This window comes from Nycticebus coucang, chromosome 17 (assembly GCF_027406575.1).
Source record: "Nycticebus coucang isolate mNycCou1 chromosome 17, mNycCou1.pri, whole genome shotgun sequence".
Lineage (NCBI taxonomy): Eukaryota > Metazoa > Chordata > Mammalia > Primates > Lorisidae > Nycticebus > Nycticebus coucang.
This window is the reverse complement of record NC_069796.1, coordinates 77,768,203-77,795,287: the sequence shown is the minus strand read 5'-3', so window position 1 is coordinate 77,795,287 and position 27,085 is coordinate 77,768,203. Positions and strand designations below refer to the sequence as shown.

Below are 27,085 nucleotides of genomic sequence, written 5' to 3'. Positions count from 1 at the left end.
CCTGGCAACCTAGAGATGTCCACTAAGTAGTAAATTTGGATGTAAGTCACTAGATCACTTAAATTTCTTTAAAAGATCAAACAATATAGCTTATACAATTTCCTCTAGGTACATGCTTAAAATGAACACATCAATTTTTAAAGTGAGCGCTCATTTTAGTTTTCCTTAACTAATGGGATTTAATCAAAACCCATTTAATGTTGGTATCCATTGCATAATTTTATAGAATTAAAGATTTTTAGGCATGCTAAAGATATGTAAGATATATTTATTATTAGCTGGGCAATTATCATCTTGCTAAGGATGCTATCTATTTCTAAAAACTAGTCATTAAACTTGCTGTTTGAAAATCTTATCATCCAGAAAACACCAGAGATGCCAATGTATGTAACAAGTCTTCCCGTAGTTACCTGACAGCAAAATATAAACTTTTAAATCATAAGGAAAACACAGAGATATAAATAGCTGCAGAATCTCTCAAGCACCGTTTTATCACTTTTCAGCTGCCAATTTACTTCTAGGTACTACATGAGGAATTTGTTAATGGATCCTCTAGAAATGTATCTCAAGTGCTCTTCCTTTATTGAAATATTCCACTGTTGTTTTTTCCCCACACTTGTCTCTAATTTCCATTACTAAACACAAATAATAATGGGATATCTGTTACAAATTTATCTTTTAATACCATATATCAAATGAAGACAAAAAATAATCATAAAGTTGAAGGTTATTTCCTGAATGATCTTCAAATATCGCTTATATTTGAAATCTAAGCTATTTAAGTCTTACTTTCCTATAAAAAGGCAGCAAGAATAGGTTTATTCAGAACCTTAGGAAATGATGCTTTAAAATTCCCTAAAATTTCCAGAGCTGTTTTCCCCAATGTTTGAAATTTATAGGATTAGTCATTTATTGAGTGTATCTCATTTAAAATCAAATGTACTACACTTAGTTAAAAAAAAAAAGTAGACATTAAGCACATAAATGTAATCAAACTTCCAAGGTATTTGAGACTAGGCTGACTATATATTCCTTTACAAAGATTAATTTTTTTCTAAGAAATCCCTTTCAGAAAGAAAAAAGGCAAATCTTCAAATATAAATACGTTGAGTTTCTAATACAATATAGGGAAATCACTTCGATCTAAATCCTACCATTCTGATAATTTCTCTAGAGTTTATTAACTCCTTCAAATGAGAATGTCTAAAATGTTAACCATACCAGAAAACTATGTAGGATCAAAGCCATGTTTTATTTCCCCCTGCCCATTCCCACAAAGGTTAGAAATGGAGCGAGAACTTTGGTCCTCTCCAAAGGCAACTCAAGTCGTAGACAATTTGACACATTTAAGAGTTAGAAACAACAATGTTACCTCTCCTTCGCCCATGTGTCCTTGCTGCATGTCAAATGAGAAAAAAACAAAAACAAAAAAACAACCTTTCAAACATCGTCAAAAGAATCAACCGTGATTTTATCTACCATCTTTTGAAACTGAAGAAAACTGGCTATACTCTTCATTTCCAGGAAAATGTCTCAAAAACAAGAAAGTGGATGGTGAGAGGTCAATTTAATGCATTCTTTTTTTTTTTCTTTTAAGTTCTTCAAGAACACTGTAAAGCTTTATTGTATCTTAATTGTTTTAAGGGAAGCTTTTTGCTTTAATTGTCAATCAAGGTTCAAACTATAATGAAACTAAGGCACCATGTAACATGATCTGAATCAACTATTACCATATTAATCTTATTTTCTCTCAGAATTCCCTAACTAGCAATTTAGTTGGTATACCAATATTTAATTCATGACTTTTTCCTCACCAGAAGATAAACAAAAATTTTGCAGTATTTCTCAGTGAATCCCTAACAAAATAATAACAAATGAAACCTTTTGGCAAGTTAATAAACTTCTTTTTAGCCAACAGTTTCTTGTCCCTAATCAAATCTACCAAGTACCAAATGTTGAAAAGTAAAAGGTTTGGCATTTTTATGACCAAGTAGGTTGCAGCCAAGGGGGAAAGGAAAGGTACTTAGCAGTCCTGGAACATATATCTGAATACTCAGGAAATGACAGTATAAACTTTAAATCAGGAAACTTTTGAGAAAATATCTTCCCTAAAACAAACTGGCACTTAGACGCACAACCTGTCCAACCCTCTCAATTCTATTCAGCAACATTTCTGGAAGGCCTGATCTCACCAGGTTCTGTAGATCTTAAGGAACTAGCAACTTAAAGCAGACAATAATAATGTTCCATGCTTTGCTATACTAGGTATGGGGAGGTGCGAGGGGCAACAGGAACAAAAGAGGAGTAATTGGTTTTGACAAAAGAGTGAGGAAGAAGAACTTGAGGGGCCCTTAAAGGAAAAACATGGGAAGGGCATCCCAGGCCTGGCAATGTCACAGGCGTGGGTGCTGGAAAGGTGGCCAAGACAGAAGCATATAGAACAAGTGGGGAGTTGGCTGGGGATGAGGTTTAAGCAACAAACTGGGATAGGTTTTTGAGTTGGAAGGAATAGCACCTTTAAGAAGTCACTGCACAAACTGGTGAGAGTTTTAGTCTTACTTAGCCTTCTAGACTAATGCTAAATAAGTATAACTCAGGAGTACCATGTTGGTATTCTCCAAAATGAAACTGTATCTCATACTAAAATGCATTCTTACCACTAATAGATAAACAAAGTACTTGAGCAAATGGATTAAAATAAGGTGAAATCTCCCTTGAGCAGTTAGATTTTCACTATAATAGGTCTTAAGATTGGGAAGAAAATGTATTTTCTGATTTAGTTAATTAGACATAGGTTAGAAAGAAAAGTGGTATCACAAAAGCAGAAGCTTGTTTAAGAACATTCTATTAATGCATTTGCTTCAAAGACAAGAGTTTGGGGAAACAAATAAATGATTTGAAAATCTTGGTTCTGTCAAACCTTGAAAAGTTGATTGATGATGCTACTTGTATTTCTGAGAAAACAGATATTTGAAAAGAACAGGCTTTTATAAAAGCTACAAAAGTGATGAGGAAACTCTCCTTGCTTCTTTTCCAAAAATAATTATAGTTCCAAGAACTTTAAGGGATATAGATTAAAAGCTAAAATTAAATATCCTTGACATGTACAAATGTATACTTTTTTTTTTTTTTTGTGGAGACAGAGTTTCACTTTATCGCCCTCGGTAGAGCGCCGTGGCATCACACGGCTCACAGCAACCTCCAGCTCCTGGGCTTAGGCGATTCTCTTGACTCAGCCTCCCAAGTAGCTGGGACTACAGGCGCCCACCACAACGCCCAGCTATTTTTTGGTTGCAGTTTGGCCGGGGCTGGGTTTGAACCCGCCACCCTTGGCACATGGGGCCGGCGCCCTACTCACTAAGCCACAGGTGCCGCCCGCAAATGTATACTTTAAAACTTTAATTATATACTGCAAAATTAAGCTAGTCCATATAGAATTCATGGTTAAATTCTGAAAACTATGCAGATATTTCTCATATTAAGAAAAAACAGGCTATAAATGTATAATGTTTACAACCATAAAAATTGCCTAAACAGGGAAACCAATATAAATTAATGCTGAAAAAAATAAAAACAATGGCATTATGGCATTCTAGAACATGTAAAATGAGAATGTATTTGAGTTCCACTTATTATAATAGTTTATGCATTTTTTGTATAAATTTTAACATGATGTATAACAGAAAAGTAAACTGTAATTTCAATGCATTTTCCACAGAATGAACTAGAACCTATGTAACTAGAACCCAGATATTAACAGAATGCTAAATGGTGCTACTTTATCCTATGTATAAAAGATGCACTAAGCACCCTTTTCTCACCTATTTCAAATTATACTGGCACAAACTTTGTGACAAAATACTTATAACAGGTCCTACTGCTTTCCTGAGGAAAATGTCAGAAGGTTTCCAGGCCTGTGACTGTCAAGTGTTGCTTGTTATTGATGTTTCTCACACATAATGGCTGTGATTATGTTTAAAGAAATCTGCATTTTAAGAAAGTTCAAGCTTAAGTCATCTGAAATAAACTGTGCTCAGAATTCTCCTTTAGTTGCCAAAAAGTAGACTGTTAAATGATTTTTAAAATATATGCTATTACCATTGAATAAAAATCTCCCAAGACCTCGTCACAATCAAAATGAATACTACTTATAAGTTTATCCTCTTTTATTGTTATTTCTCTGTTTTGGTTTATAAAATCCTCAATAATCTGCTGTAACACTAACAGGATTTGAGAATGTTAAAATGGACTTAAAATATTATGGTCATAAATTTTTATAACTTCTGGATGTATGATGATATTGATAAATACATTATTTCCAAAACAGGATTGCTTGCAAATGCTTTCTTTCCCTGTTATTAGCCTTATATTTAGCATCGAATTCCCTCTAATAATATATTCCATTAATCTGTGATCCCATATTTGCAAATGAGGTACAGAAAGACCAGGACTTCCTGACTTTCTCTCACTACATATTTCAATATAAAAACAAAGTATTACTTATCTCCTTAAAAGTATCTTTATCTTATTTGTTGCAACACTTACAATAGTCAAAAAAAAAAAAGTATATAATTGAGATATGTGCTTAAGAAGAAATTCTTAGCATATAGCCATTTTATTTTTATTTATTTGTTTGTTTGTTTATTTATTTATTTTTTGAGACAGAGCCTCAAGCTGTCGCCCTGGGTAGAGTGCTTTGGTGTCACAGCTCACAGCAACCTCCAACTCTTGGATTCAAGCGATTCTCTTGCCTCAGCCTCCCAAGTAGCTGGGACTACAGGCACCCGCCACAATGCCCAGCTATATTTTTGGTTGTGGTTATCATTGTTGTTTGGAAGACCCATGCTGGATTCAAACCCACCAGCTCTGGTGTATGTGGTGGGAGCCTTAGCCGCTTGAGCTACAGGTGCCGAGCCCATATACCCATTTTAAAATGTGGCATATTTTCACGTGCCTATAATCTCTCTAAAATGCAGCTGGCATGAGGCATCTAAGTGTGTATAATCCATATTGTGTAAATTTACAAATAAAGAAAATATAAATACGTATGTGAGACTACACATAAATCATTTTTGTAGTAACAACTACAAGAACCTTTAGACTACCAAGGGTGTCCAACCCATGGCCCCCGGGTCGCATGCACTTTATGTGAGGATGTTTTTGCTTATCTGTGGTAGCAGATATCAAGACAATTATGCATGAACCTATTTTATTGCTCATCAGCTTTCGTTAGTGTTTGTGTATTTAATGTGTGGCCCAAGGTAACTTCTTCCAATGTGGTGCAAAGAAGCCAAAAGGTTGGACACTTTTGTAAGAAACTGGGATGGGGATGGGGGGTGGCTTTCACTTCTTGTTTTATCCTTTTCTGTACCATTTGATTTTATTATTATTGTGTATGCTGAGTTTGTCAACAGGCCCTTTTTAGTTTTCTTCTTGGTACTTACATTAAAAAAAAAAAAAGATATATTTTTAAAAAGCACCCTTTCCTACGTAAGTACTTAACCAATTTTGTAAATTTTAAGACTTCAGGAGTTCATCATGAAGGATAAACTCCTACTAGGTTTTATCAGGCAGTGAAAAAAATGATTCTATCAGGTTTCTATGACCTACACTTGGCTCTCAGCATGTATGCACCTCTCATCACCCCCATGGTGAAAAGGCAGAACGAAATTCTCTTTGGACAAAAAATGTGTGTGGGGAGTAGTGGCTTAGATAATAAGATATTATCAAATAACCTACTATTTCAGTAAGACTGAAAAAAAAAAAAAAAAAAAAACGTGGGGGAAATTTAGCCAAATTAATCAATCAGTTAAAAAGATATAATCAAAGGCTTGGTACTAAAAGGAGTTAATCTGTCAACAAAGAATAAAGATGGTAGAACCAAAAAGCAAATACAATCATTACAAATATCAAAGCATGTAATGCAATAAAGATGCAAATGATTTTATAAATTAGCCCCTTATTTTACAGGCTCAATACCACGAAATGAATTTACATATATGCTTCATAGTTAGAATTACCTACGTCACATTGGCTTGTGTTTATATTAGCTTATTGGCACATTTGAAGTATGTTCACAAGATATGATAAGGATATGACTTTATAATCTGTAAAGACCTACCTTAGCAAAGAATGCAACTCTAGTCTCTTTATACCCCTAACCTCAGTTTCCTTATTTATAAAAAGGGAGAGAAAGTCAGAGAGTAATGAAAGATACCATAGGTATAGGTAATGGTCAGACAATCACATGCTCAAAAATAACTTCATAGTTTTCTGAAAAAGTAAACTCACATGTATATATTCTTAAGTTAGATCTTCAACAATCGCTCTTGGCTTTTCATTTCTATTCTAAGGGTAACTGTATAGCACTTTAGAGTTTACAATATGTTTTCATAGTATTTTTTCCACAAAGGGACCTTTTAGCCTGATCCTTACTGTAGCAACAAGAATCATATTATATACATTTTCTTTTTTTTTTTTTTTTTTATTGTTGGGGATTCATTGAGGGTACAATAAGCCAGTTACACTGATTGCAATTGTTAGGTAAAGTCCCTCTTGCAATCATGTCTTGCCCCCATAAAGTGTGACACACACTAAGGCCCAACCCTCCTCCCTCCATCCCTCTTTCTGCCTATACATTTTCAGTAGGTGACCATAATCTACATTTCTCTTGGATAAATTATACCCTCCCTTTTGATAGATTTCTCTCCTACTCCAAGCAAATAATATTCTTCCTTTAATTCCAAAAACAATAATTGAGAGATGTACTTTTTTTATTCTTTTTAATTTCAACATATAAAGGGGACACTAATGTTTTTATTGTGTGAATAGTTTGAGATACGTTCTATGCTAACTTTTGAAAGATTTCTTACTAACATCTTCCTCTGGGACAAGCAAATATTTAGTTAATGCTACTAAGTGAACAGAAATCCTCAGAGGAAGGGAAATATTAATATATCCATGGGTTCATTAAAACCTAACATTTGTTGCTGTTCTATAACTGTCTTATGCCACAAGGTTCCTATCTGAAACGGCTAAAGCAATGGAATTGGAGATTAAGGGAAGAAAAAAAAAGTACAATGCATGGGCACTTCTATATAGAGGTGGTGATAGTTTCGTAGATAAAATAAAGCTTCAAGCTGTATTAAAAAAATTAGTCTTTTAATCCAATGTCTATCTTAGAGCTAAACCAAGATACTGTAGAGGAACTTGAGGTTAAGTCTGACCTATGTTTAGCACTCTCTCTCACTTAGCTAAGAAACTAAGTTTCAGGCTTACTTTTCCTAATCATAAAATGAATATTCTAACTATATTCCCATTACATGAAATTTACTAATAAAAGGCATCTTACTTTTACTAGGAATTGGATAGTCTCCCCTCACCCCAATTTTGTATGCTGAAATCCTAACCTTCAATGCCTAGAATCTTTAAAGGATCTTTAAAGAGGTAATTAAGTTCAGTGAGGTCATGAGGGTGGCTCCCTAATCCAACAGGACTGGTGCCCTTCTCAGAAGCGATCAGGACACAAACGTGCACAGAGAAAAAAGTAGGTGAAGACACAGCCATCTTACAAGGCAAGGAGCGATGCCTCAGGAAAAAGTCAACCCTGGTGGCATCTCCATCCTGTACTACTAGCCTCCAGAACCATGTGACAATAAATTTCCATTTAAGCCATATATAGTCAATGTCAGTGGCTCTTATTAAGGCAGCCCTAGCAAACTAATACACCGTCCAAAAAGTAGCTAGAAAGTTTGGTTTTTAAATATATTTAAAATCCAAAAATTTCCCACAAGACTGCCCCTCAAAAAAACCCCCTACAACTAACAAAACAGCAATAAATTGAGTAATTCCTCAGAATGTATACTATAACATTCTTAGCAATTATCAATCACTGTTGAATTATATTGGCACTGCCTTTTACAATCCATGAGTAGTATATGAAGGTCACGGCATAGTATGAACATTGATGATTGAGCAAAGCCAATAATAATAAGTAATTTGATCTATGGGTGAGTAAACCTCGTTTATATATGGACGAGGAAATTCCAACATTATTCCAATATAAACTGCCAAAAATTGGTGGACAACTGGACAACTCTGAGTTTTTTCTTTTTATTTATTGAGGATTTATTGCTTGAAATTTTCAAAACAAATTATATAATAAAAATTAGTTGAAATTCAAATGTTCATATTAAAACGTTCATGTAAGAAAGAGGGAAAATATCTCCTACATATTTTTATCCAACAAAACAAGAAATAGTTTTCAACTCAACAGATACTTGGTGGCGGGAGAGCTAGGAAAGTTACGTTTGAAACAGTATAGTGGCTACATGATCACCTTTTTAAAGGTTTTTAAAAACTGGAATAGATTACTTATGGTGGACAAAAAAGACCAGCTCATGGGGTGGCACCTGTGGCTCAAGGAATAGGGCACTGGCCCCATATACCAGGGGTGGCAGGTTTAAGCCTGGCCCCAGCCAAAACTGCAAATAAATAAATAACCTGAACCTGTGTGTGCTTCTTCCTCAATTGATATATGAAGAATTAAAAGTGTGGAGCTTATTAAAAAAAAAACAGACCAGCTCCTTTCAGCTTTAAAATCGGACAATGAGGAATTCTGGAAAGATGGCCGACTGGTAGCAACCCTCAGCAGAGGCTCCTGAGCAGAGGAAGAAAAACTGGACAGAATCAGATTCTATGAAGCCAAAGGTGGGGAGCTGATCCAAGAAAGAAGTTTCGCAAGCTGTAACTCCAAGGAAGAGCAGTCCAGAAAACAAATTTCAGGTACAAAGCCTATCAACTAGAGGACAAGAGACCCCTCCCCCAAGCTGGAGGCCTGCCCTAGGCTCTCTGCGAACAAGCAGGGAACTAAAGACCTCTCATTTTACCTCGCTGGAGAGAGCCGCTAAACTCCAGGTCTCTTTCTCCAGGGAGGTCCCACTTATGAATCTAGACACCACCATGCCAGGCATAAAACTGAACAGATATATTCCCCCACAAGTCCAAACTCCCAGTTCACCCTTTTCCCATCTCACATGGTGGTCTGAAGTTCTGCCCCCTGCAGAGCACAGTGTTTGGTCTTGTCCTGAGAGATGGGGGCATAATGTGGACCACCAACCATCAGGATGGAATCTGTAACTAATGGGGAAGAAAGAGGGTGTGGGAACAAAGGAACACTCAGCGGGAGGAGGAGCAGTCCCCTGGTTATGACTATGCCCAGCCAGTGATGGTTTTATCCTCGGTTCAGGCTGTGTCTGGTGCAACGGAGTGCAGAACCCCCGGCTCTGACAGCACCCACAGCCGGAGAGTGGTTGCCCCGTGGGGACTGAGTTCGGCAGACAAGGCTGGTCCCCAGCCCCCACTGGGCCTGCAAGCAGAGGCTTGCTAGGTGTGCATGGCCCCCTGATTCCAACAGAACCCTTGACCTTAGGCTAGGGCGGGGTCCCCTGTCTCCAGCAGGGCAGGTGAGCAGAGGCTTATGGGTGAGGACTGAGACCTGTGGGCAGAGTGCAGTGCCCTGACTCTAACAGAGCCTCTGAATAGAGGCTTGCCAGGCAGTAGACGGAGACTGGCAGGCAGGGCGTGGTCCCCTGACTCCAACTGGTCTGGCAAGCAGAGGCTACCTGGGTGTGGACTGAGACCAGTGGATAGGGGTGTGGCCCCTGGCTCCAACTGGGCCTGTGAGCAGAGAAACGGATAACAGTGTGGACTGAGTCTGGTGGGAGGGAGTGTGGATCCCTGGCTCTAATTGTGCTGTAGGAGATCCTTGGATGTCTCTCTGCTGAGCAGGGTTTGCACTATCTGAGACAATTTAATTGGAACCTGTGTCTGGGGCTGTCCACTCAGGAACATTCTGAGGTTGACCTTCAAAGCTCTGTGGTAGAAAAGAGCTGAAGGGTGGGGGCTGGGGCACCACAGCTGTTTATCTCTCTTCACGGTTGAGATTTAAACCTAATACTGTGGTTTCTTAGGATAGGGTAGAGGTTGGTTGATATCAAAACAGAGCTAGCTTGTGCTATCTCACCACGTAGGTCCTCAGTCTCCAGCCAAAACTCCGAAAGGGGCCTTTGCAAGGTTGCAGGAGACAAGCCATAATTACAAAGCCTACTGCCTTGGTAAGGGGCTATCTCTACTACCTGGGAACCGCAATTCAATCTCACCCTACCAGTTCTAATAACCAAACAGTGGAAAATAAACATGGTGCAGACCCAACAGAAGAACTCTGGCAACATGAATAACCAGAGTAGATCAACCCCCACCAGGAATGACAGAGGAGACACAACTGAAGATGCCACGCACAGACACATGGCAGCAAAGTCAGAAGTCAAATTCAGAATATGGATGCCAAATAAGATAAATAAAGTGGAAAAAGATAGACGTTGAATTCCAAAGAGTAGTTCTAAAGTTGTCTCAAGAAATTAATGAATTCAGGGCAGCACCTGTGGCTCAAAGGGGTAGGGCGCTGGTCCCATATGCTGGAGGTGGCGGGTTCAAACCCAGCCCCGGCCAAAAACCACAAAAAACAAACAAAAAAAAAAAAAAAGAAGAAATTAATGAATTCAAAGCCCAAGTCACCAAAGAGATGGACATAACGAGAAAAAAGATAGCGGACCTCACGGAGTTAAGGAGCTCCAAAATACAGTAGAATCCCTCAGTAATAGAGTTGACCAGGCAGAAGAAAGGATCTCTGAAACTGAAGACAAAACTTTGAACATTCCCAAATACTCAAAGGGGCAGACAAATGGAGAACAAAAACTGATCATTCCCTGAGAGAGCCGTGGGACCACTCCAAAAGATCAAACGTTCGTTTTATAGGAATTCCTGAAGAAGAAGAGGATGGTCCTAAAGGTACAGATGCTCTACTCCAAGAGATTTTGGAGGAGAATTTCCCAAGCATTGCAAAAGATACAGAACTTCAGATAGCAGACATTTTCAGAACTCCAGCAAGACTCAATCCAAATAGTGCATCTCCTAGACACATTGTGATTAACTTTCCCAAAGTTAAGACGGAGGAGAAAATTCTGCAAGCAGCCAGACATAAGAAAAGCATCACCTACAAAGGGAGAAGTATCAGAATGACTGTAGATCTCTCAGCCAAAACATTTCAAGCCAGAAGAAGATGGTCATCGACCTTGAATCTCCTAAACCAAAACAACTTCCAGTCCAGGATCCTGTATCCAGCTAAACTGAGTTTCATTTATGATGGAGAAACCAAATACTTTAATGACATATACATGTTGAAGAAATTTGCCATAACTAAACCAGCTGTCCAGGATATTCTCAGACCCATCCTCCACAACAACCAGCGCAATGCTCCATCTCCAAAGTAAACTCACCCAGAAATTTTTGTACAAAACCCAACTTCCACAGTGGTTAAAGGATTAAAAATGTCTACTGGACATCCGAAAATCATGACAAGCAAAACACAACCAGGTTTATCAATTCTCTCAAGTAATGTGAATGGTTTAAATTGTCCTCTAAAGAGGCACAGGCTGGCTGATTTGGATACATAAACTCAGACCAGATATCTGCTGCATATAAGAATCTCATCTTACCTTAATGGATATAAATAGACTCAGGGTGAAGGGATGGACTTGTATAATACAGGCAAATGGAAACCAGAAAAAAGCAGGGGTTGCAATTTTAGTAGCAGATACAATTGGCTTTACACCAACAAAGATAAAGATAAGGAAGGTCACTACATATTTGTCAAGGGAAACACCCAACATGAAGAGAGTTCGATAATTAACATTTATGCACCCTACCAGAATGCTCCTTAATTTATAAAGCAGATCCTAATGGAAAAACATACCATTGCTCATGGCTGGGAAGAATTAACATTGTTAAAATGTCCATACTACCCAAAGCAATCTACAGATTTAATGCAATCACTATGAAAGCACCATTGTCATACTCTAAAGAACTTGAAAAATAGTACTTCATTTTATATGGGATCAATAAAAAACAGCAAATACATTCCTCAGAAATAAGAACAAATCAGGAGGTATCTCATTACCAGACTTCAGGCTATACTATAAATCTATAGTGATCAAAACAGCACAGTACTGGCACAAAAACAGAGAGGTAGATTTATGGAACAGAATAGAGAACCAAGAGCTGAACCAGCTACTCATTATCAGTAAATCTTCGACAAGCCTATCAAAAATACTCAGTGCGGGGCGGCGCCTGTGGCTCAGTGAGTAGGGCGCCAGCCCCATATGCCGAGGGTGGCGGGTTCAAACCCGGCTCCGGCCAAACTGCAACAAAAAAATAGCCAGGCGCTGTGGCGGGCGCCTATAGTCCCAGCTACTCGGTAGGCTGAGGCAGGAGAATTGCCTAAGCCCAGGAGTTGGAGGTTGCTGTGAGCGGTATGATGCCACGACACTCTACCGAGGGCAATAAAGTGAAACTCTGTCTCTACGGAAAAAAAAAAAAAAAAATACTCAGTGCGGGAAAGAATTGCTATTTAACAAATGATGCTGGATGAACTGGCTGGCAACCTATAGAAGACTGAAACTGGACCCCCACCTTTTACCATTAACAAAAATTGATTCTCACTGGATAAAAGATTTAAACTTAAGACATGAAACTATAAAAATACTAGAAGAGAGTGCAGGGAAAACACTTGAAGAAGTTGGCCTGAGAGAATAAAGAGGATCCCTCGGGCAATTGAGGCAACACCAAAAATACATTACCAGTTCATAATAGCCATGACATGGAAACAGCCCAAGTGCCCACAGACCCACAAATGCATTAACTGTGGTATATGTGCACGGTGGAATACTACGCAGCCATAAAAAAAGATGGAGACTTCACATCTTTTATGTTTACCTGGATGGAGCTGGAACATATTCTTCTCAGTAAAGTATCTCAAGAATGGAAGAAAAGGTATCCAATGTACTCAATACTACAGTGAAATCAATATATAATCACCTATACACTCATATGAATGGTAAAACAGAACTACAGTCCAGAAAGTAGAAGGGAAGTGGAGAGAGAAGGGAGGCGAGGGGGGATATAGGAGGAGAGAGAGTATTTGGGGGGACCTCACCTAATGTGCATGATGCAATGGTACATATCAAAACTATTAAGAAATGAATATAATTGTGATGGATGTAAATTCAATGTAAACATTTCACATTGTATATTGAAGTAGTACCCTGAACCCCATAAATGCATGTACAAAGGTATGATTTAATAAAAAATAATATTAAAAAAAAACTGGACAATGACTATAAAGTAATACAATGTACTAGGCTTTTATTTTCTGTTTTAAGAAAAGGCTGCATAGATAGAAAATTTGACAGAAGTGCATTTGAAAGTAAATATAGTTTTAGATTATTTATCTTATAAGATTTCGAAAAGTATGTGCAACCACAGATAATTTTTTCAAATTTATCTTAATCCCTTGCTTTATAGTTATTCTTAAAATTTTTCAGCATAACCAAAAATACTGCTTATTCTACTTATTTTATTTTGACTTACTATGTACCAGCTGCTGTGCTTAGTGATTTCCATACATTTCATCTTGACCACAACCCTATGAGATGGGTAGTATTTGTAATTCTTAAGTTTATCTTTATTAAGCACAATTCATTACAGTAAATTTGCAATGTAGTTACTTCTAAAGCCTGAGCTAAAGTGAGAACAAAACTACTAAGAATCAATCAATACATAAATGAGATTATCTGTTACAGAAGTGAACCACTCTACAAGATATTTCACAAGAATGACTGGGAGAACGGGCAATGTCCACACTTAAGTCAAGGTCACTAAGAAACTGTCTCAATGTCTTTCCTCCCTACCTACCTTTAATTTCACAGTGTCAGGACTTCGCTGCTGGAGAAAATGGGTTTACCAGTCATCTCCAGCATTTGGTCTACCAAGTTTTATTCTTCATTACAAATGAATAAACTGGCATCAGGTCCTACTTGGCTGGTTATTAAACACCAACTCTTAATCAAATGTGACAAAATCAAGTTTGGGGGGCCCTAAAAAAAAAGCTGAACACTAGACCAAGACCATGGCAGTCATAAGCCCATACTACTGGGTCTTGCTTAAGGAGCCAGCAAATTCTCCCTATTTGCTATCTGTCCTGGTTGTTTTTTTTATCTTCCTATCTTTCAGTTTGAAACAATGTTAACCTCTGCCAGTATAGACTATAATAAATAAAACTTTCATGAATGTAACAGTAAAAACTACCTAAGCCCCTCCTAGAGTTCATGAACCAGTAAAATTTCCGAACAGAAATATTTGAAAGAAAAGTTAAGTTTATTTTTTCTTTGCCAAGTGAAGTTTATTAAAAAATAGTCTATTCATTTTTTAGAAAAGACATTAATAAAGAAAAGAGGAAAAGCAATTTCATAAAAATATAATGGAATTTAACTTTAAGGGACACACCCTAGGGAGAATTTATTTTTCTCACTTCAATAGAGATGGGTCCCAGAAGCAACCTATCCAACTAAACAACTTCATGAGGATACTGGGACAAAGAAGAGTTGATCACTTTGCCTAAGATCACACAGCAATATCCCCCCTCTTGGCTTACTACACTTTCTAGCACTTGGACCTGACTCTGGAACTAGTTCTACTGCGTAAATCTCTAATGTACTCCTTATTCTGACACCACTGTTTGGTTTTTGGCCTACACACATGTACACTGGAATATTCTATTATGGTATTAGTTCTGCCACTGTAGCATGAGAAACACAAGTCTGATAAACAAGTGAGGGTTTTAGAAACTATACAGTTTCCAGAAGATCTGATGCACCCAGTAACTCTCATAAATTAAATTTCCTTCTGATTTTTCCTGGCTCAACAATCCTACGTTTTACAGCATACTGATTTCAAACTAAAAGCAAATTCAGTTACCAAAGCAATTGTTTTGTTAGAGACAGTCTCACTCTGTTGCCTCCAACTCCTGGCCTCAAGTGATCCTCCTGCCTCAGCCTCCAAGTAGCTGGGACTAAAGGAGAGGGCCACCACATCCAGCTAACTTTTCCTATTTTCAGTATAGAGAGGCCCTTGCTCTTGCTCGGGCTGGTCTCCAACTCCTGACCTAAAGCAATGCTCCCTACCTCAGTCTCCCAGAGTGCCAGGATTACAGGCATGAGCAACCACGCCTGGGCAAAAGCAATTTTTAATTCCTCATTCAAAACATACCATAGACAAGGAGTAGAGAGTATTTTTGTTTGTGTTAGTTGTGAGGATGGTGAGAATATAGCACTTTAGTCAGCAATACTTTTTAGAGGTGGTGGGACTGAAAACTGACTTTGGCAAATGAATGGCATCATCTACATACTGAGTAGAAAAGAAGTAAACAAGACCTCTGTATTTCACTCAGTTGTTTTAAACTGTACTACCAAAAACCAGACACTAGAATTCTTTAATTCTCCAAGTAGATGTCCCCCTCTTTCCTATGAAATTTAGCTTCCTTCATGATGCACATAAAAAGAAAACTTGACAGCACATTAGTAACGTGTGTGCAGCATTTAGAACAGGTAAGGAGAATCTACCAGAGGTAAGTGATGGCCAAAAAACTTTGTTTTATTTTGTTTTTGTTGTTCTCATTAGACAACAAATAGTAAATGACTTTGCCCTATGCAATGTCAAGCGCTTGGTCTTGGGCTGGCTCTTTCTGGTTTTAGATCTCTAATTATCCTCTCCTGGTCCTGGAACGTTTTTCCAGGCTTTTATGTTGACATTTCAAAGGTCACTCTCCAGAAGCTCATGTTAGATGCAGCCAGTCTGTGTCATTCTGGGATTCTCATTTATTCTCACCGTTACCATGTTTGGGTCAGGGAATCGGTTGGCTCCCAAATTTTAAAAAAAAAAAAAAAAATCCCAACAAACAAAAAACAAGTTTCTGCCATAATTTGGAGGTAAAGAAATTATTTTTAAAATAGCTGATAGTTTAATAGCAACTTACGATTACCATTACAGAAGTAAAGTCATTTCTCCAGGTGTTGAAGTACAACTACTGTATTCTGTCATCTAACTAACTTACATCAGTTTTGTGTACTTCACTAGGGTAAATCAATCATCACTTACCATTAACAAGCAGAGAGCTATCGGATCCTGGATATGAATAGTTTAGACGACCTGAAGGTAAAAGAAGGCCGTTACTAAATTTACTTTTCTCATAGATGTTTTAAACGTATTCAATAACAGAGATGAACTGACTGCTTTTAAACAGGCAAGGTATTTGAATCAGTACGTATCAATCAGGATGTTCACCAGTATTCCAAAAGGAGAAATTTGAAAGTGGAAGAATAAAATATTCCTAATTCTTAACTACTGGGTCATTCTAATTTTCAAATCCCCATCCAAAGTAATTTTCTTTATAACATGTTCTAATAACTCATAATGACAATCTTCACATTTTTTGCCCCATAAATGTAAAATGTTTTCTTCATTCGTGTGGTGTTTTGTTACTTTACAAAAGTATGTACTTAGCAAAAATATTTTCCTTTGTAACTTACAACAACAAGGCTTATGCCTACATGTACAGACATGCTGATAGGTTTAATTCGTGTTTTGAGGAATCTGTACAGAAAGTAAAGAACATTGTATTGTAATTACGTATAATAGAAAATATCAAAAGCGCCCCACCCCCACCCCATAGCACAGTGCCCTGAGCACAGTAGGCACTGAATAAATGCTGGGTTACTTTCCTTAAATTTTTGAAGTGTGTCCAAATCTAGTTTTGAACCTAAAATGGGCACTCAAGCTGCTTCTCAAAAAAGAATTATTGAAGGCACTAAAATTTTGTTGGGTAAGCTGTTCCCCTGCAAATGAATGGGGAAAACGTCCCTGGAATTTTTCTATTCTTAAAGAATTACATTTTTATTTTGGAAGAGTTTCTACATGTAAGCTTAGGTGTCTAGACCACAAATCCTTACTGAGGGCACAACACGTACCTAGTTCTACGCTGTAAGTTACATAACAATAATCACCACGACAACATTTGTAAGTCTCTATACCCCACATGCCATCTGCACCAACCTTCAGGAGAATGGTGGATAACCCTCAACTGTCTTGCTCAGCTGAGAAATAGGGGAACCTGCTTGCTAATTCTGCACTATAGCCCAGCACTATATAAAACAGGAGTAGCGTGAGAATTTGAAATTGAATCGTAACTATCAACTCTCCATTAGGCAATTCCTACCTGACAGAACTATGACTCTCAAAGGCTGAGAGGAAATGCAGATAAGCAGAGTTTCTCTCATGCCTTGGGGCTGGGGCAAGGCTTCCAAGACACTAGCAAGGACTCTATCTAGTTCTCCTGGACACTGATGGAAACAGAGATGGCTATCAACTGACAACTCTTTAAAAAGGAACTTTAGGTCTTCAATGTTAAAATCCTGCTTCTCTGAAACAGTCTCCACAGAAATGAATTCATGCCATGAAAACAGACAATTACGGGGCGGCGCCTGTGGCTCAAAGGAGTAGGGCGCCGGCCCCATATGCAGGAGGTGGCAGGTTCAAACCCAGCCCTGGCCAAAAACTGCAAAAAAAAAAAAGAGAGAGAGAGAGAGAGACAGTTATCCTCTATTGCCAGCAGCTATAATTAATCTGTATCCAAAGTTTGGAAACTAACTAGAAACAAAATCTGAACTTCATAATTTTCCTACAATACAATTTAAAATCAAATAAAAGGGTTTTTTAAATTAAGTTGTTAATTATTCCTCTTAAACTTTCAGCTTATTCCAATTTAGAGAGTGGAGGTAGGGACAGAAATGGAAGGAAAAAAGGTAAAAAGTAATTTTGATTTTTTGATTTCTTTCTAAAAATTGGTTTCATTCTTTAATGTGAATGTACACAGCCAATATCTGAACTAGTGAATTCTACCAGAACTGCTTTAACTATAGCCTGAATCTTACGACTTGTCACAAGTATATTTTTCTCTTCTTTTCTTTCTTTCTTTTTTCTTTTTTTTTTTTTTTTTTTTGAGACAGAATCTCACTCTGTCCCCCTGGGTAGAGTATCAAGGCATCATACATAGCTCACGGCCACCTCAAACTCTTGGACTCAAGCAATCCCCTTGTCTTAACATACAGAAGAATAGGGCACACAGGATAGAGCAGTACCATAAAAGTAAAAAAAAAAAGTTTCTGACTAATTTTTGTATTTTTAGTACAGATGGAGTCTCCTTCTTGCTCAAGTGATCCACCCTCCTTGGCTTCCCAGAGTGCAAGGATGACAGGCCTGAGCCACTGTGCCCAGCCGTAAGACTTGAGAGGCTAGGAATAAGAACATAACCTTTGGGCGGCGCCTGTGGCTCAGTGAGTAGGGCGCCGGCCCCATATGCCGAGGGTGGCGGGTTCAAACCCAGCCCCGGCCAAACTGCAACAAAAAAAAAATAGCCGGGCGTTGTGGCGGGCGCCTGTAGTCCCTCCTGCTCGGGAGGCTGAGGCAAGAGAATCGCGTAAGCCCAAGAGTTAGAGGTTGCTGTGAGCCGTGTGACGCCACGGCACTCTACCCAAGGGCGGTACAGTGAGACTCTGTCTCTACAAAAAAAAAAAAGAACATAACCTTCAGCTGCTAAAACCTGGGGGGTAGGAAAAGAGTACTATTTCTGAATCACTCACCCCTCTCTGTCACCACCCAACCCTCCTGATCTTTTTACTGTTTCCATTGTTTTGCCTTTTCCAGAATATCATACAGTCGGCAATATACAGTGTGTAGCCTTTTCAGATCTGCTGCTTTCACTAAGTAATAAACATCCAAGGTTTCTCCATGTCTTCTCATGGCTTGATAGCTCATTTCTTTTTAGTGCTGAGTAATATTCCATCGCGGAATGGGCCACAATTTACTTATCTATTTATCTACTGAAGAATATCACACTTGCTTCCAACTTTTGGCAATTACGAATAAAATGCCATAAACATTCCTGAGTAGGTTATTGTGTGGGTTTAAGTTTTTTCAAGGGTTTTCTCAAATCTTGTTTTTCAGGTTCACCTTTTTCCAAGACACTGCTCCCAAAAGGAAAACCTCTTTTTAAATTAGCTCATCTAATTTTATTTGTAGTTACAAAACAATATCTAATCTTCTTACCTAATTATTTCAGCATTTGGATAACTTACCTCTTTTATATAACAGTCCCCCTTTAGAACTAGACTGTTTTTATACATAGGCACTGTTGAGTTTCCTGTTTGGTTATCAGGTGAGCATTCAGAGTTCATGCCACTGAACTTAAAATGTTGGCATTTTATAATCTAAATAAAGTATAATAAAATAAAAATAATTTAGATAACTAAATATGACTGTAGCCTAGTCTCTGTGGTTTTGTTTGGTTGATTTTTTGATACCTTATCTATCTATAATCATACCCAGGCTTTGGCATATTTAGAATTGAATTCTTTAAGAAGGAAAGCATTAGGATTTGAGGCACCTGAACCTAATTAGTGGGTAAATTCAACCTTTGCATGCTCTTGGTATTGACTATACCATAAATATAGAAAACACTGCCTGATCAGCAGCCCTAATCTTAAGGGACATTGTGAAAGGAAAAGGAGCAGTCTCCAGAGGCCAGCTGTGGCATTTGGAGCCAGAAGCCTGGCATACATCATGCAGAAGGCACAGGCTATATTTGGTGACATGACTCAATGTAGCCAAATATAGGCAACAGATACAGTGTAACACTGGGGATCTACACTACCAAATTTTACAGCCTAGAAAAGATCCACGTAACAACCAGGCAATTCTGTGGTAGGTATCTGCAATTTGGAGAGAACCAATATTTACCAAACAGACTGACTTAGAGTAGGTGGGAGGAGGAGGTGCTCAAAAGAATGGTAAATACTATCACATTCTTTTAAGTCACTAAAGAAACCTAGCCAAGGAGATTAAAGGAGAAAAGACTAAAAGGAAATATTCTTTTATATTAGCAGTATATGTATGTATTATTTTCATAATTAGATAAAAGTTATTCTCTAAAGAATAACCCAGATATTACTGCTCACGATGATTCAATAGGAAATAAAATAAATGCTGCCACTTCAAACACACAAACACTGAAAAATACCAACTGTTCTACAATACTATTAGACTTCATGCCATGATTTCAGAGCCATGCCAGTTTTATTGGTAACATAACATAAGCCAAGAATGATAACAGAAAACTCTGCAAGGTTCTTTAAACGTACTAGTATAGTCCCATAAAGTAACAAGTAGCACAAAATTTTAGTTCAATTTTTTTATTGACTCACATTATAAAAACTTAGATATCCAAAGGAAAATAGGGAGAGTCTTTGGTGAACACCATTAAACATTTCTAACACATGTATGTATATGTATACACAGATTTGTTGTTTAACTAGAAGCACTCCTTCAACCTCTGTTCTTATTGATTTTATTTAGTTCACATCTAAGTAAATCAAAGCTATACCAAAAAATAATTTTTTGAAGGGATACTTCTACATACCTCTACACATTTGCTTTTTTTACAAAAACTGTCTGAAACTTGCTATAAGATGGTACTGTGGGGACCTGGACAATGTACAGAAAAGCTTGAGAAATGTGTGATAAATCCCTTGGTTTTGAATACTATACAAATGCACAACATATATCAAGATGAACTAATAAAAGTTATTCAATATGTCCTGTAATTGGATAATAAATAAAATTTTAAATAATTTATTCTAGTGACTTAAAAATTTGACTCCTCAAATCAAGATCAGTAATCTTATTCTACTCTCTGACCTATCTGTGCCACAACCAACTTCCAATAAAGAAATTTTCTTGCAAAATCACGGAGGAGGAACCAGCTGGGACCCGTATCAACGGGAGAGTCTTGGCCCCCTCCCAAAGAGCCATTTAAAATTCATTAAACACACACATACACACAGAGCTTAGGCTAAACAAAACCCCTCACTGGGACAGACTGCTTTCAGTTTAACAGCTACGGTTTTTAAAATTTCTTAAATTCACAGCCTTTCCTATCTCTCCACACTGCCATTTCCCCTCCTGCTTCAGGCATTCCAGCCATTCAGAACTGTGTCCCATAACTTCTACTTCTGGGTTATACCCTCTGTCCCCAATGTCTCACCAGTCAAGCCTCCACTCTTTTGTCCAGGTAGCTCCCCTCTTGGACCTCACATCCTATGGGAAGCCTGCTCTACCCCACTCCAAACACTCTCTATCTCAGTGGTCTCAACTGTGGATGGCGACCCCTTTGGACTGTATTAAAGGTTCACAACATTAGGAAGGTTGAGAACCACGGCTCTGATTCAAGACAACCCTACGTGCTCCATACTGCACCCTTCATACTTACTATGCTGAATTTAAATTATCTATTTTACAAAGTCTTTAAAGACAGATTTTGGACCTTGTATCCGAGAGCCTAGAGGAGAGAAAAGCCTTTAATAAATAGCTGTTGAAAGGAATGATGCAAAGCCAGCAATTGCAGTGCTCTGTGGTGGAAGACAACAGTGAAGAGTCAAGTCTAGTCAATCTCATCTGGTGACCTAGGTCAAATTAGCTTTGGGGAAACTCAAGAAAACAGAGATATTTCCATTTACTTAACAAAGCTATTGCGAGACATTCCCAAGATAATTTTTGCAAAATACCAAGGAAAGTCCCCCAGTATTCAGTGGGTACTTAACATTAATTCCTATCACCTCCCCAACTATAAGCCCAGACATAACCAACAGTTTACCACGGGTCAGAGAAAGGAAGAGGGAGGACTCCTTTTGGCTAAAAAGTTCCAAACTGGAACCATGGGGCAGGGAGTGGCAATCTGGACTATTTTTCGGTTGCAGAGAAATGAGAGTTTGCCGGTGTCCTTGGTTACAAACAGGGCTATAATTCTTCTCTAGGGGAGAGCAACGTAAAAATCCAACTCCTTACTTTTATCAGACTCAAACTGACAAAGCAGCAGAAGAATTTTAGGAAATGGAAACTTTAAAAAGACAAAGTTAAATATTTATTCAAATATTTCCTTTAATAAAAGCAGGGAAAATCTTCCTTTTGAACCAAAAACTCAAATTTAATTTTTGAACTGTGATAGGATAGTTGAAAAACAGATTGAAAGAGTAGCAAAAGAAAGTACTATTTATCTATAAAATAAGTAAGGTCAATGGTCACTGGAATATGTCTCCACAGATTAAGGAGGGTTTCGTAGAAAGGAAGGGCTGCTTTGCCTGTAACTTAGGGCAGGTGCAACGTTGCCAGATCTGAAAGTATCTAAGAATTTCAGGCTAAGGGAAAATCTAGAGAGAAACTCACAAGGAGCTGACTCAATTAAGGAATTCAAAAGATTTCCTACTGCCAGTAAAGTGAACAACAAACCAGCAAGCAGGAAGGCTATTTTTAGCCTTGCCAGAAGCCTTCTGACTCTGGATGCTACATTTAGAGGACAGAGCAACAAGATAACTTGCCTTAAGAGGATGTTATGATACCAGTGATTAATGGTAATTTTCAAGCTCTAAAAAACTAGGCATAGTTTTTGTCTGAACTAAACCAGGCAAGGCATGTGTGTGTGTGTGTGTGTGTGTGTGTATGTGTTTTAAGAGGGTGGATAATATAATGGAAAGAGAAGTGGAAAAACAGACCAATGGGTAATAGAAAAATTATAAGTAATCCAGAAAAAGCCAAGCTAGTAAATTTAAATTCCCCTACCTTGCAAAGAGGTTGATTTAAAAAAGCATGTGTTACAAGAGGCATATTTTAAAAGAACCAGTGAATAAAGAATTGGCCCTAAGGCAAAAATCATTTTGAAAAATGGCTCTCTGTACTGAGGTGAACACAGAAAAAGACCAAGATAAACTTAAGAAATCCATAGAGATCACAAGCTAAGCTGCTGTAAATGATTGAGATAAGAGAGATACGACAGAAAATCTAATTAGGTTTTTCTCTGACCACAGAAACTAAAAAGAATAAAGAGTGATTTCCTTATTTATAACCATTATTTTATAAAATTTTGGGTAGGATAGTTTGAATTGTGATAGGATAGTTGATAGGATATTTTTGAATTTTTGATAGGATATTTTGAATTGTGATAGGATAGTTGAAGAACAGATTGAAACAACAGCAAAAGAAATATTTATCGACGGCGCCTGTGGCTCAAGGAGTAGGGCACCGGTCCCATATGCCGGAGGTGGCAGGTTCAAACCCAGCCCCGGCCAAAAATCACAAAAAAAAAAAAGAAAGAAATATTTATCTATAAAATAAGTAAGGTCAATGGTCAATGGAATATGTTTCCACAGATTAAGGAAGGTTTCATATAAAGGAAGGACTCCTTTGACTGTAACTCAGGGCAGATGCAATGTTGCCAGATGTAAAAGTATCTAAGAATACTATTCCTACACTGATGATGAAAAACTGCCCTTAAAACGTTTGTGAAGTCCAAATCCCAAAATGGCAATCAGCAGTTTCTAGTTGGTTTTCTGCCCACATAACTTTCATCAACTTTAATGACTTATTTAATATAAATTCTGATGACTTTGTGTTTAATTTTGTTTCTGCGACAGGGTCTTGCTCTATTGCCTGGGCTAAAGTGCAGTGGCATCATCATAACTCACTGCAACCTCTAACTCCTGGGCTCAAGGGATCCACCTCCCTGAGTCTCCCAAGTAACTAGGGCTACAGGCAGGCACATACCACCACACTCAGCTAATTTTCCTATTTTTTTGCAGAGACAGGGTCTTGCTCTTGCTCAGACTGGTCTCAAACTCCTGGCCTCAAGTAATTTTTCCCATCTTAGCGTCCCAAAGTGCTGGGAACTTTAATGAAGAATGTGCTTGAATTTCATACCTGATCTAAGATTTCCACCTTTTATTAAAATTTCTCAGAAGGCCTAGTCTTTATTTTCTCTTTATCAGTACTCAAGGATCTCAGTTTTCCTCTTATTTATTAACCTTCAAAATTAATAAATAGGCTGTTCAAACATGTATGCTCATTCATAGAGAATAAGCTACGCAAGGCCAGGATTCTTTGTTTTTAGTCCCTAATGGATCCCAACAGATTAAAATAGGGCCTGGTGCATAGCAGATACTTGATATGTATTTGTTTTACGAGGGGTCTTCAAAAAGTTCACAGAAAATGCGTACTATGGAAAAAAACTATGCACAGATTTCAATTTTTTCCCACCAAAATAAACTTGTATTAACTTATTACAACATGTCTGAATAGGGATAACACATCAGTTTAAAAGAACCTATACCAGAGCAACAGGAATTCTGCTAAAATTGAAGCAAGAACAAACATCAAATTTATGCTGAAGCTTGGATGGAAAAAAGGTGAAATCATTCATGCTTTATGAAAAGTTTACAAGGACAAGCCCTTCCACCCCCGCCAAGATCGGCAGTTTACGTTTAAGAAGGGAAAAGGCAATGTTGAACATGACGACCACAGTGGTAGATTATCTACATCAATTTGTGAGGGAAAAATCAATCGTATTCATGCCCTCAATTAGGATTAATGATTAAAGCCCAAACCACAGCCAATACCAAAGATGTCTCAACTGGTTCAATTTACACAATTCTGACCAAAAACTTAAAACTGAGCAAACTTTGCACTCAATGGGTGCCGAAACTGTGCTACCTGTCTGTATGGGCTGCACATAAGAGCAGAGCTTTCCATGGATATTTAAACAAGTGGGACCCAGATCCTGAAGTTTTTCAAAGAATTGTAACAGGAGATAAAATATGGCTTCACCAGTACAATCCTGAAAACAAGGCACAATCAAAGCAATCAATGGCTACCAAGGGGTGGAAGTGTCCAGTCAAAGCAAAGTAGACAGGTCGAGAGTAAAGGTCATGACAACAGTTTTGGGGATGCTCAAGGCATTTTGCTTGCTGACTTTTTGAAGGGCCGAAGAATAACATCTGATTATGGGAGCGTTTTGAGAAAGTGAGCCAACGTTTTAGCACAAAAATGCCTGAGAAAGCTGTACCATGGACATCTCCACCACAATACTGCTTGTTCCTCTCCTCAAAAAAGGGCAGTTCTGTGAGAGTTCTGATGTAAAATCATTAGGCACCCACCTTACAGTTCTGATCTGACTCCTGACTCTTTTTGTTTCCTTATCTTAAAAATCCTATGAAGGGCACTCATTCTTCTTTAGTTAATTCATAATGTGAAAAAGACTGCGTTGACAGGATTAAGTTCCCAGGACCCTCAGGGGGAGGTGGACTAAATGGCTGGTTTCATCACTTACAAAGGTATTTTGAACATGATGAAACTTATATTAACAAATAAACTTTCTATTGTTTCTTTTAGTCTTTTTTTTTTTTGAGACAGTCTCACTTTATTGCCCTCCATAGAGTACTGTGGCATCACAGCTCACAGCAACCTCAAACTCCTGGGCTCAAGCAATCCTCTTGCCTTAGCCTCCCAGCAGCTGGGGCTACAGGCACCCGCCACAATGCCTGGGTATTTTTAGAGATGAGGTCTCACTCTTACTCAGGCTGGTCTCAAACCTGTGAGCTCAGGCAATCCACCCACCTTGGCCTCCCAAGTGCTAGGATTACAGGCATGAGCCACCGCGCCCAGCCTATTTTATTCTTTCTTTCAATTCAATTTTTCCATTAACTTTTTGAAGTCCCCTTGTATAAATGGCCTCGGACAGCTTTGGGTTTTATATATACACTCAAAGTGGAATGAAGGTGGGGGTGGGAAAGGAAAGTGGTATATCTGAGTCACTTGAGGAATACACATGGTTGAGTCTCATGACAAACAGGGTTGAATCAGAATCAGGGAAGAGAACAAGTCAACTTGGAAAAGCTTCCTCAGTGATTCCATCTTCGCCTCCATCCTCCAAAGAGGAATTCTTCAGTACAAAACCAGCAAATGTGAGATCCAAATCTTTCACAGAAGATTATGATGATAAAAATCAGATTTTAAATTCTGTATCTAGTCTTCTAAATTAAAATTAAGGCATTGTAATCCTACCCTCTGTCAAAGCATACTAGACAAAAATGTTTAAATGTTCTTATGTTTGTCTCTCTCTTAAAGACTGTATAATAAATACCTAACCCATTAAACCAGGAGCCAGAGGTTTTTGTGTCCCCATCTAGGAATCTGAATGACTTTATGGAAGCGGTTGCATCTCCCTGCACTTTGTTTTGTTTTGTTTTTTTTCAACTGTAAAATGAAGATCACAAAACTCACAGAAAAGGTTACTGGAAGAGTTTAGGTTAGAGATAATCTCAGAAGGGGCACCCAAGAAACAAATGGTATCAGAAGTAAGTGCCCTTTCACTGGGAGCCATTGTTAAAGGTTCTTTCTATACAGATTATCTAGGTATACCTCAAAAACAAAAACTGCAATCCAGCATCAAAACTGACCTGCAACCTACCTGGTGGATAGAAGATGCTCAAATGTTTGTTGAGCTGGAATACAAGCAGAAGCTAAATTCCAAGATATTTTTAAACCTCTTGGTTCAAAGAAGGTTTGGTAGCACCTGTCTCACCCTTCTAATAAGAACTGTAAGCTGTACAAGGCTGGAGGGTGCCCTCTTGTCAGGTGGCATTATGGAGATGTGGCCTAAGCCAGCCCAGACTCCTAGCTCTGCCTCAGAGGGCCAAAAGATAGCTTCAGATATCAGAAATGAAGCTCCAAAATTCTATTTGTAGAGATGACAATCTAGGGTAGGGGAAGGGACCTCCTCTCTCACTCCTGAACTCTTCCTCACCATTTCCTCTATTAAATTCCTTTCTTATGTTGTGGTCCTCTTGGCAAGAGGGAGTGTTCTAATGGCAAGAGTATAAAGCAGATGAATTAGAGAAGCTCTCTAGAACAGTGTTTCATAACCTTTTATAAATAGTAAGACCTACTTTGATCAAAACATTTCATAGAGGCGTTCCCCCATGAAAACTGAAGACCCCAGACTCCACCCCACCTCACTCCACCCCAGTGAATGCTACAAGTAAAACAGCAGCAACGAAACGCTTAATGACAAAAGGCCACTTTTGTCATTCAGCAACACCTTTAAATGTATTTTAATTGCATTACATCAGCATTCACATGCTTTTGGAAAATAATCATGCATACATAACTGAAATATCTATCATCCAACTGGAATGCTCAGTCACTAACGGGTTCGCAGGCTCCCTCGCATAACTCTCAAGGCTGAAGAAGCCCA

At 38.2% G+C, this 27,085-nt stretch overlaps 1 protein-coding gene across 6 annotated transcripts in view; it reads right to left on the bottom strand.

The window, feature by feature from the left end:
- The window catches only part of CPEB4 (cytoplasmic polyadenylation element binding protein 4), a 75,133-nt gene that overhangs the window by 16,872 nt on the left and 31,176 nt on the right, over nucleotides 1-27,085 (bottom strand). For 2 of the 6 annotated variants that reach the window (XM_053566601.1, XM_053566602.1), the window contains 2 exons: nucleotides 16,051-16,101; nucleotides 1,373-1,396 (listed from right to left, as the gene is read on the bottom strand). The exons of 2 other annotated variants lie outside the window; for them this stretch is intronic. In XM_053566601.1, the coding sequence (XP_053422576.1) occupies nucleotides 1,373-1,396; nucleotides 16,051-16,101 (75 nt within the window). The remainder of the gene's footprint in view (nucleotides 1-1,372; nucleotides 1,397-16,050; nucleotides 16,102-27,085) is intronic. 2 more of the 6 variants (XM_053566603.1, XM_053566604.1) reach the window with 2 other exon arrangements.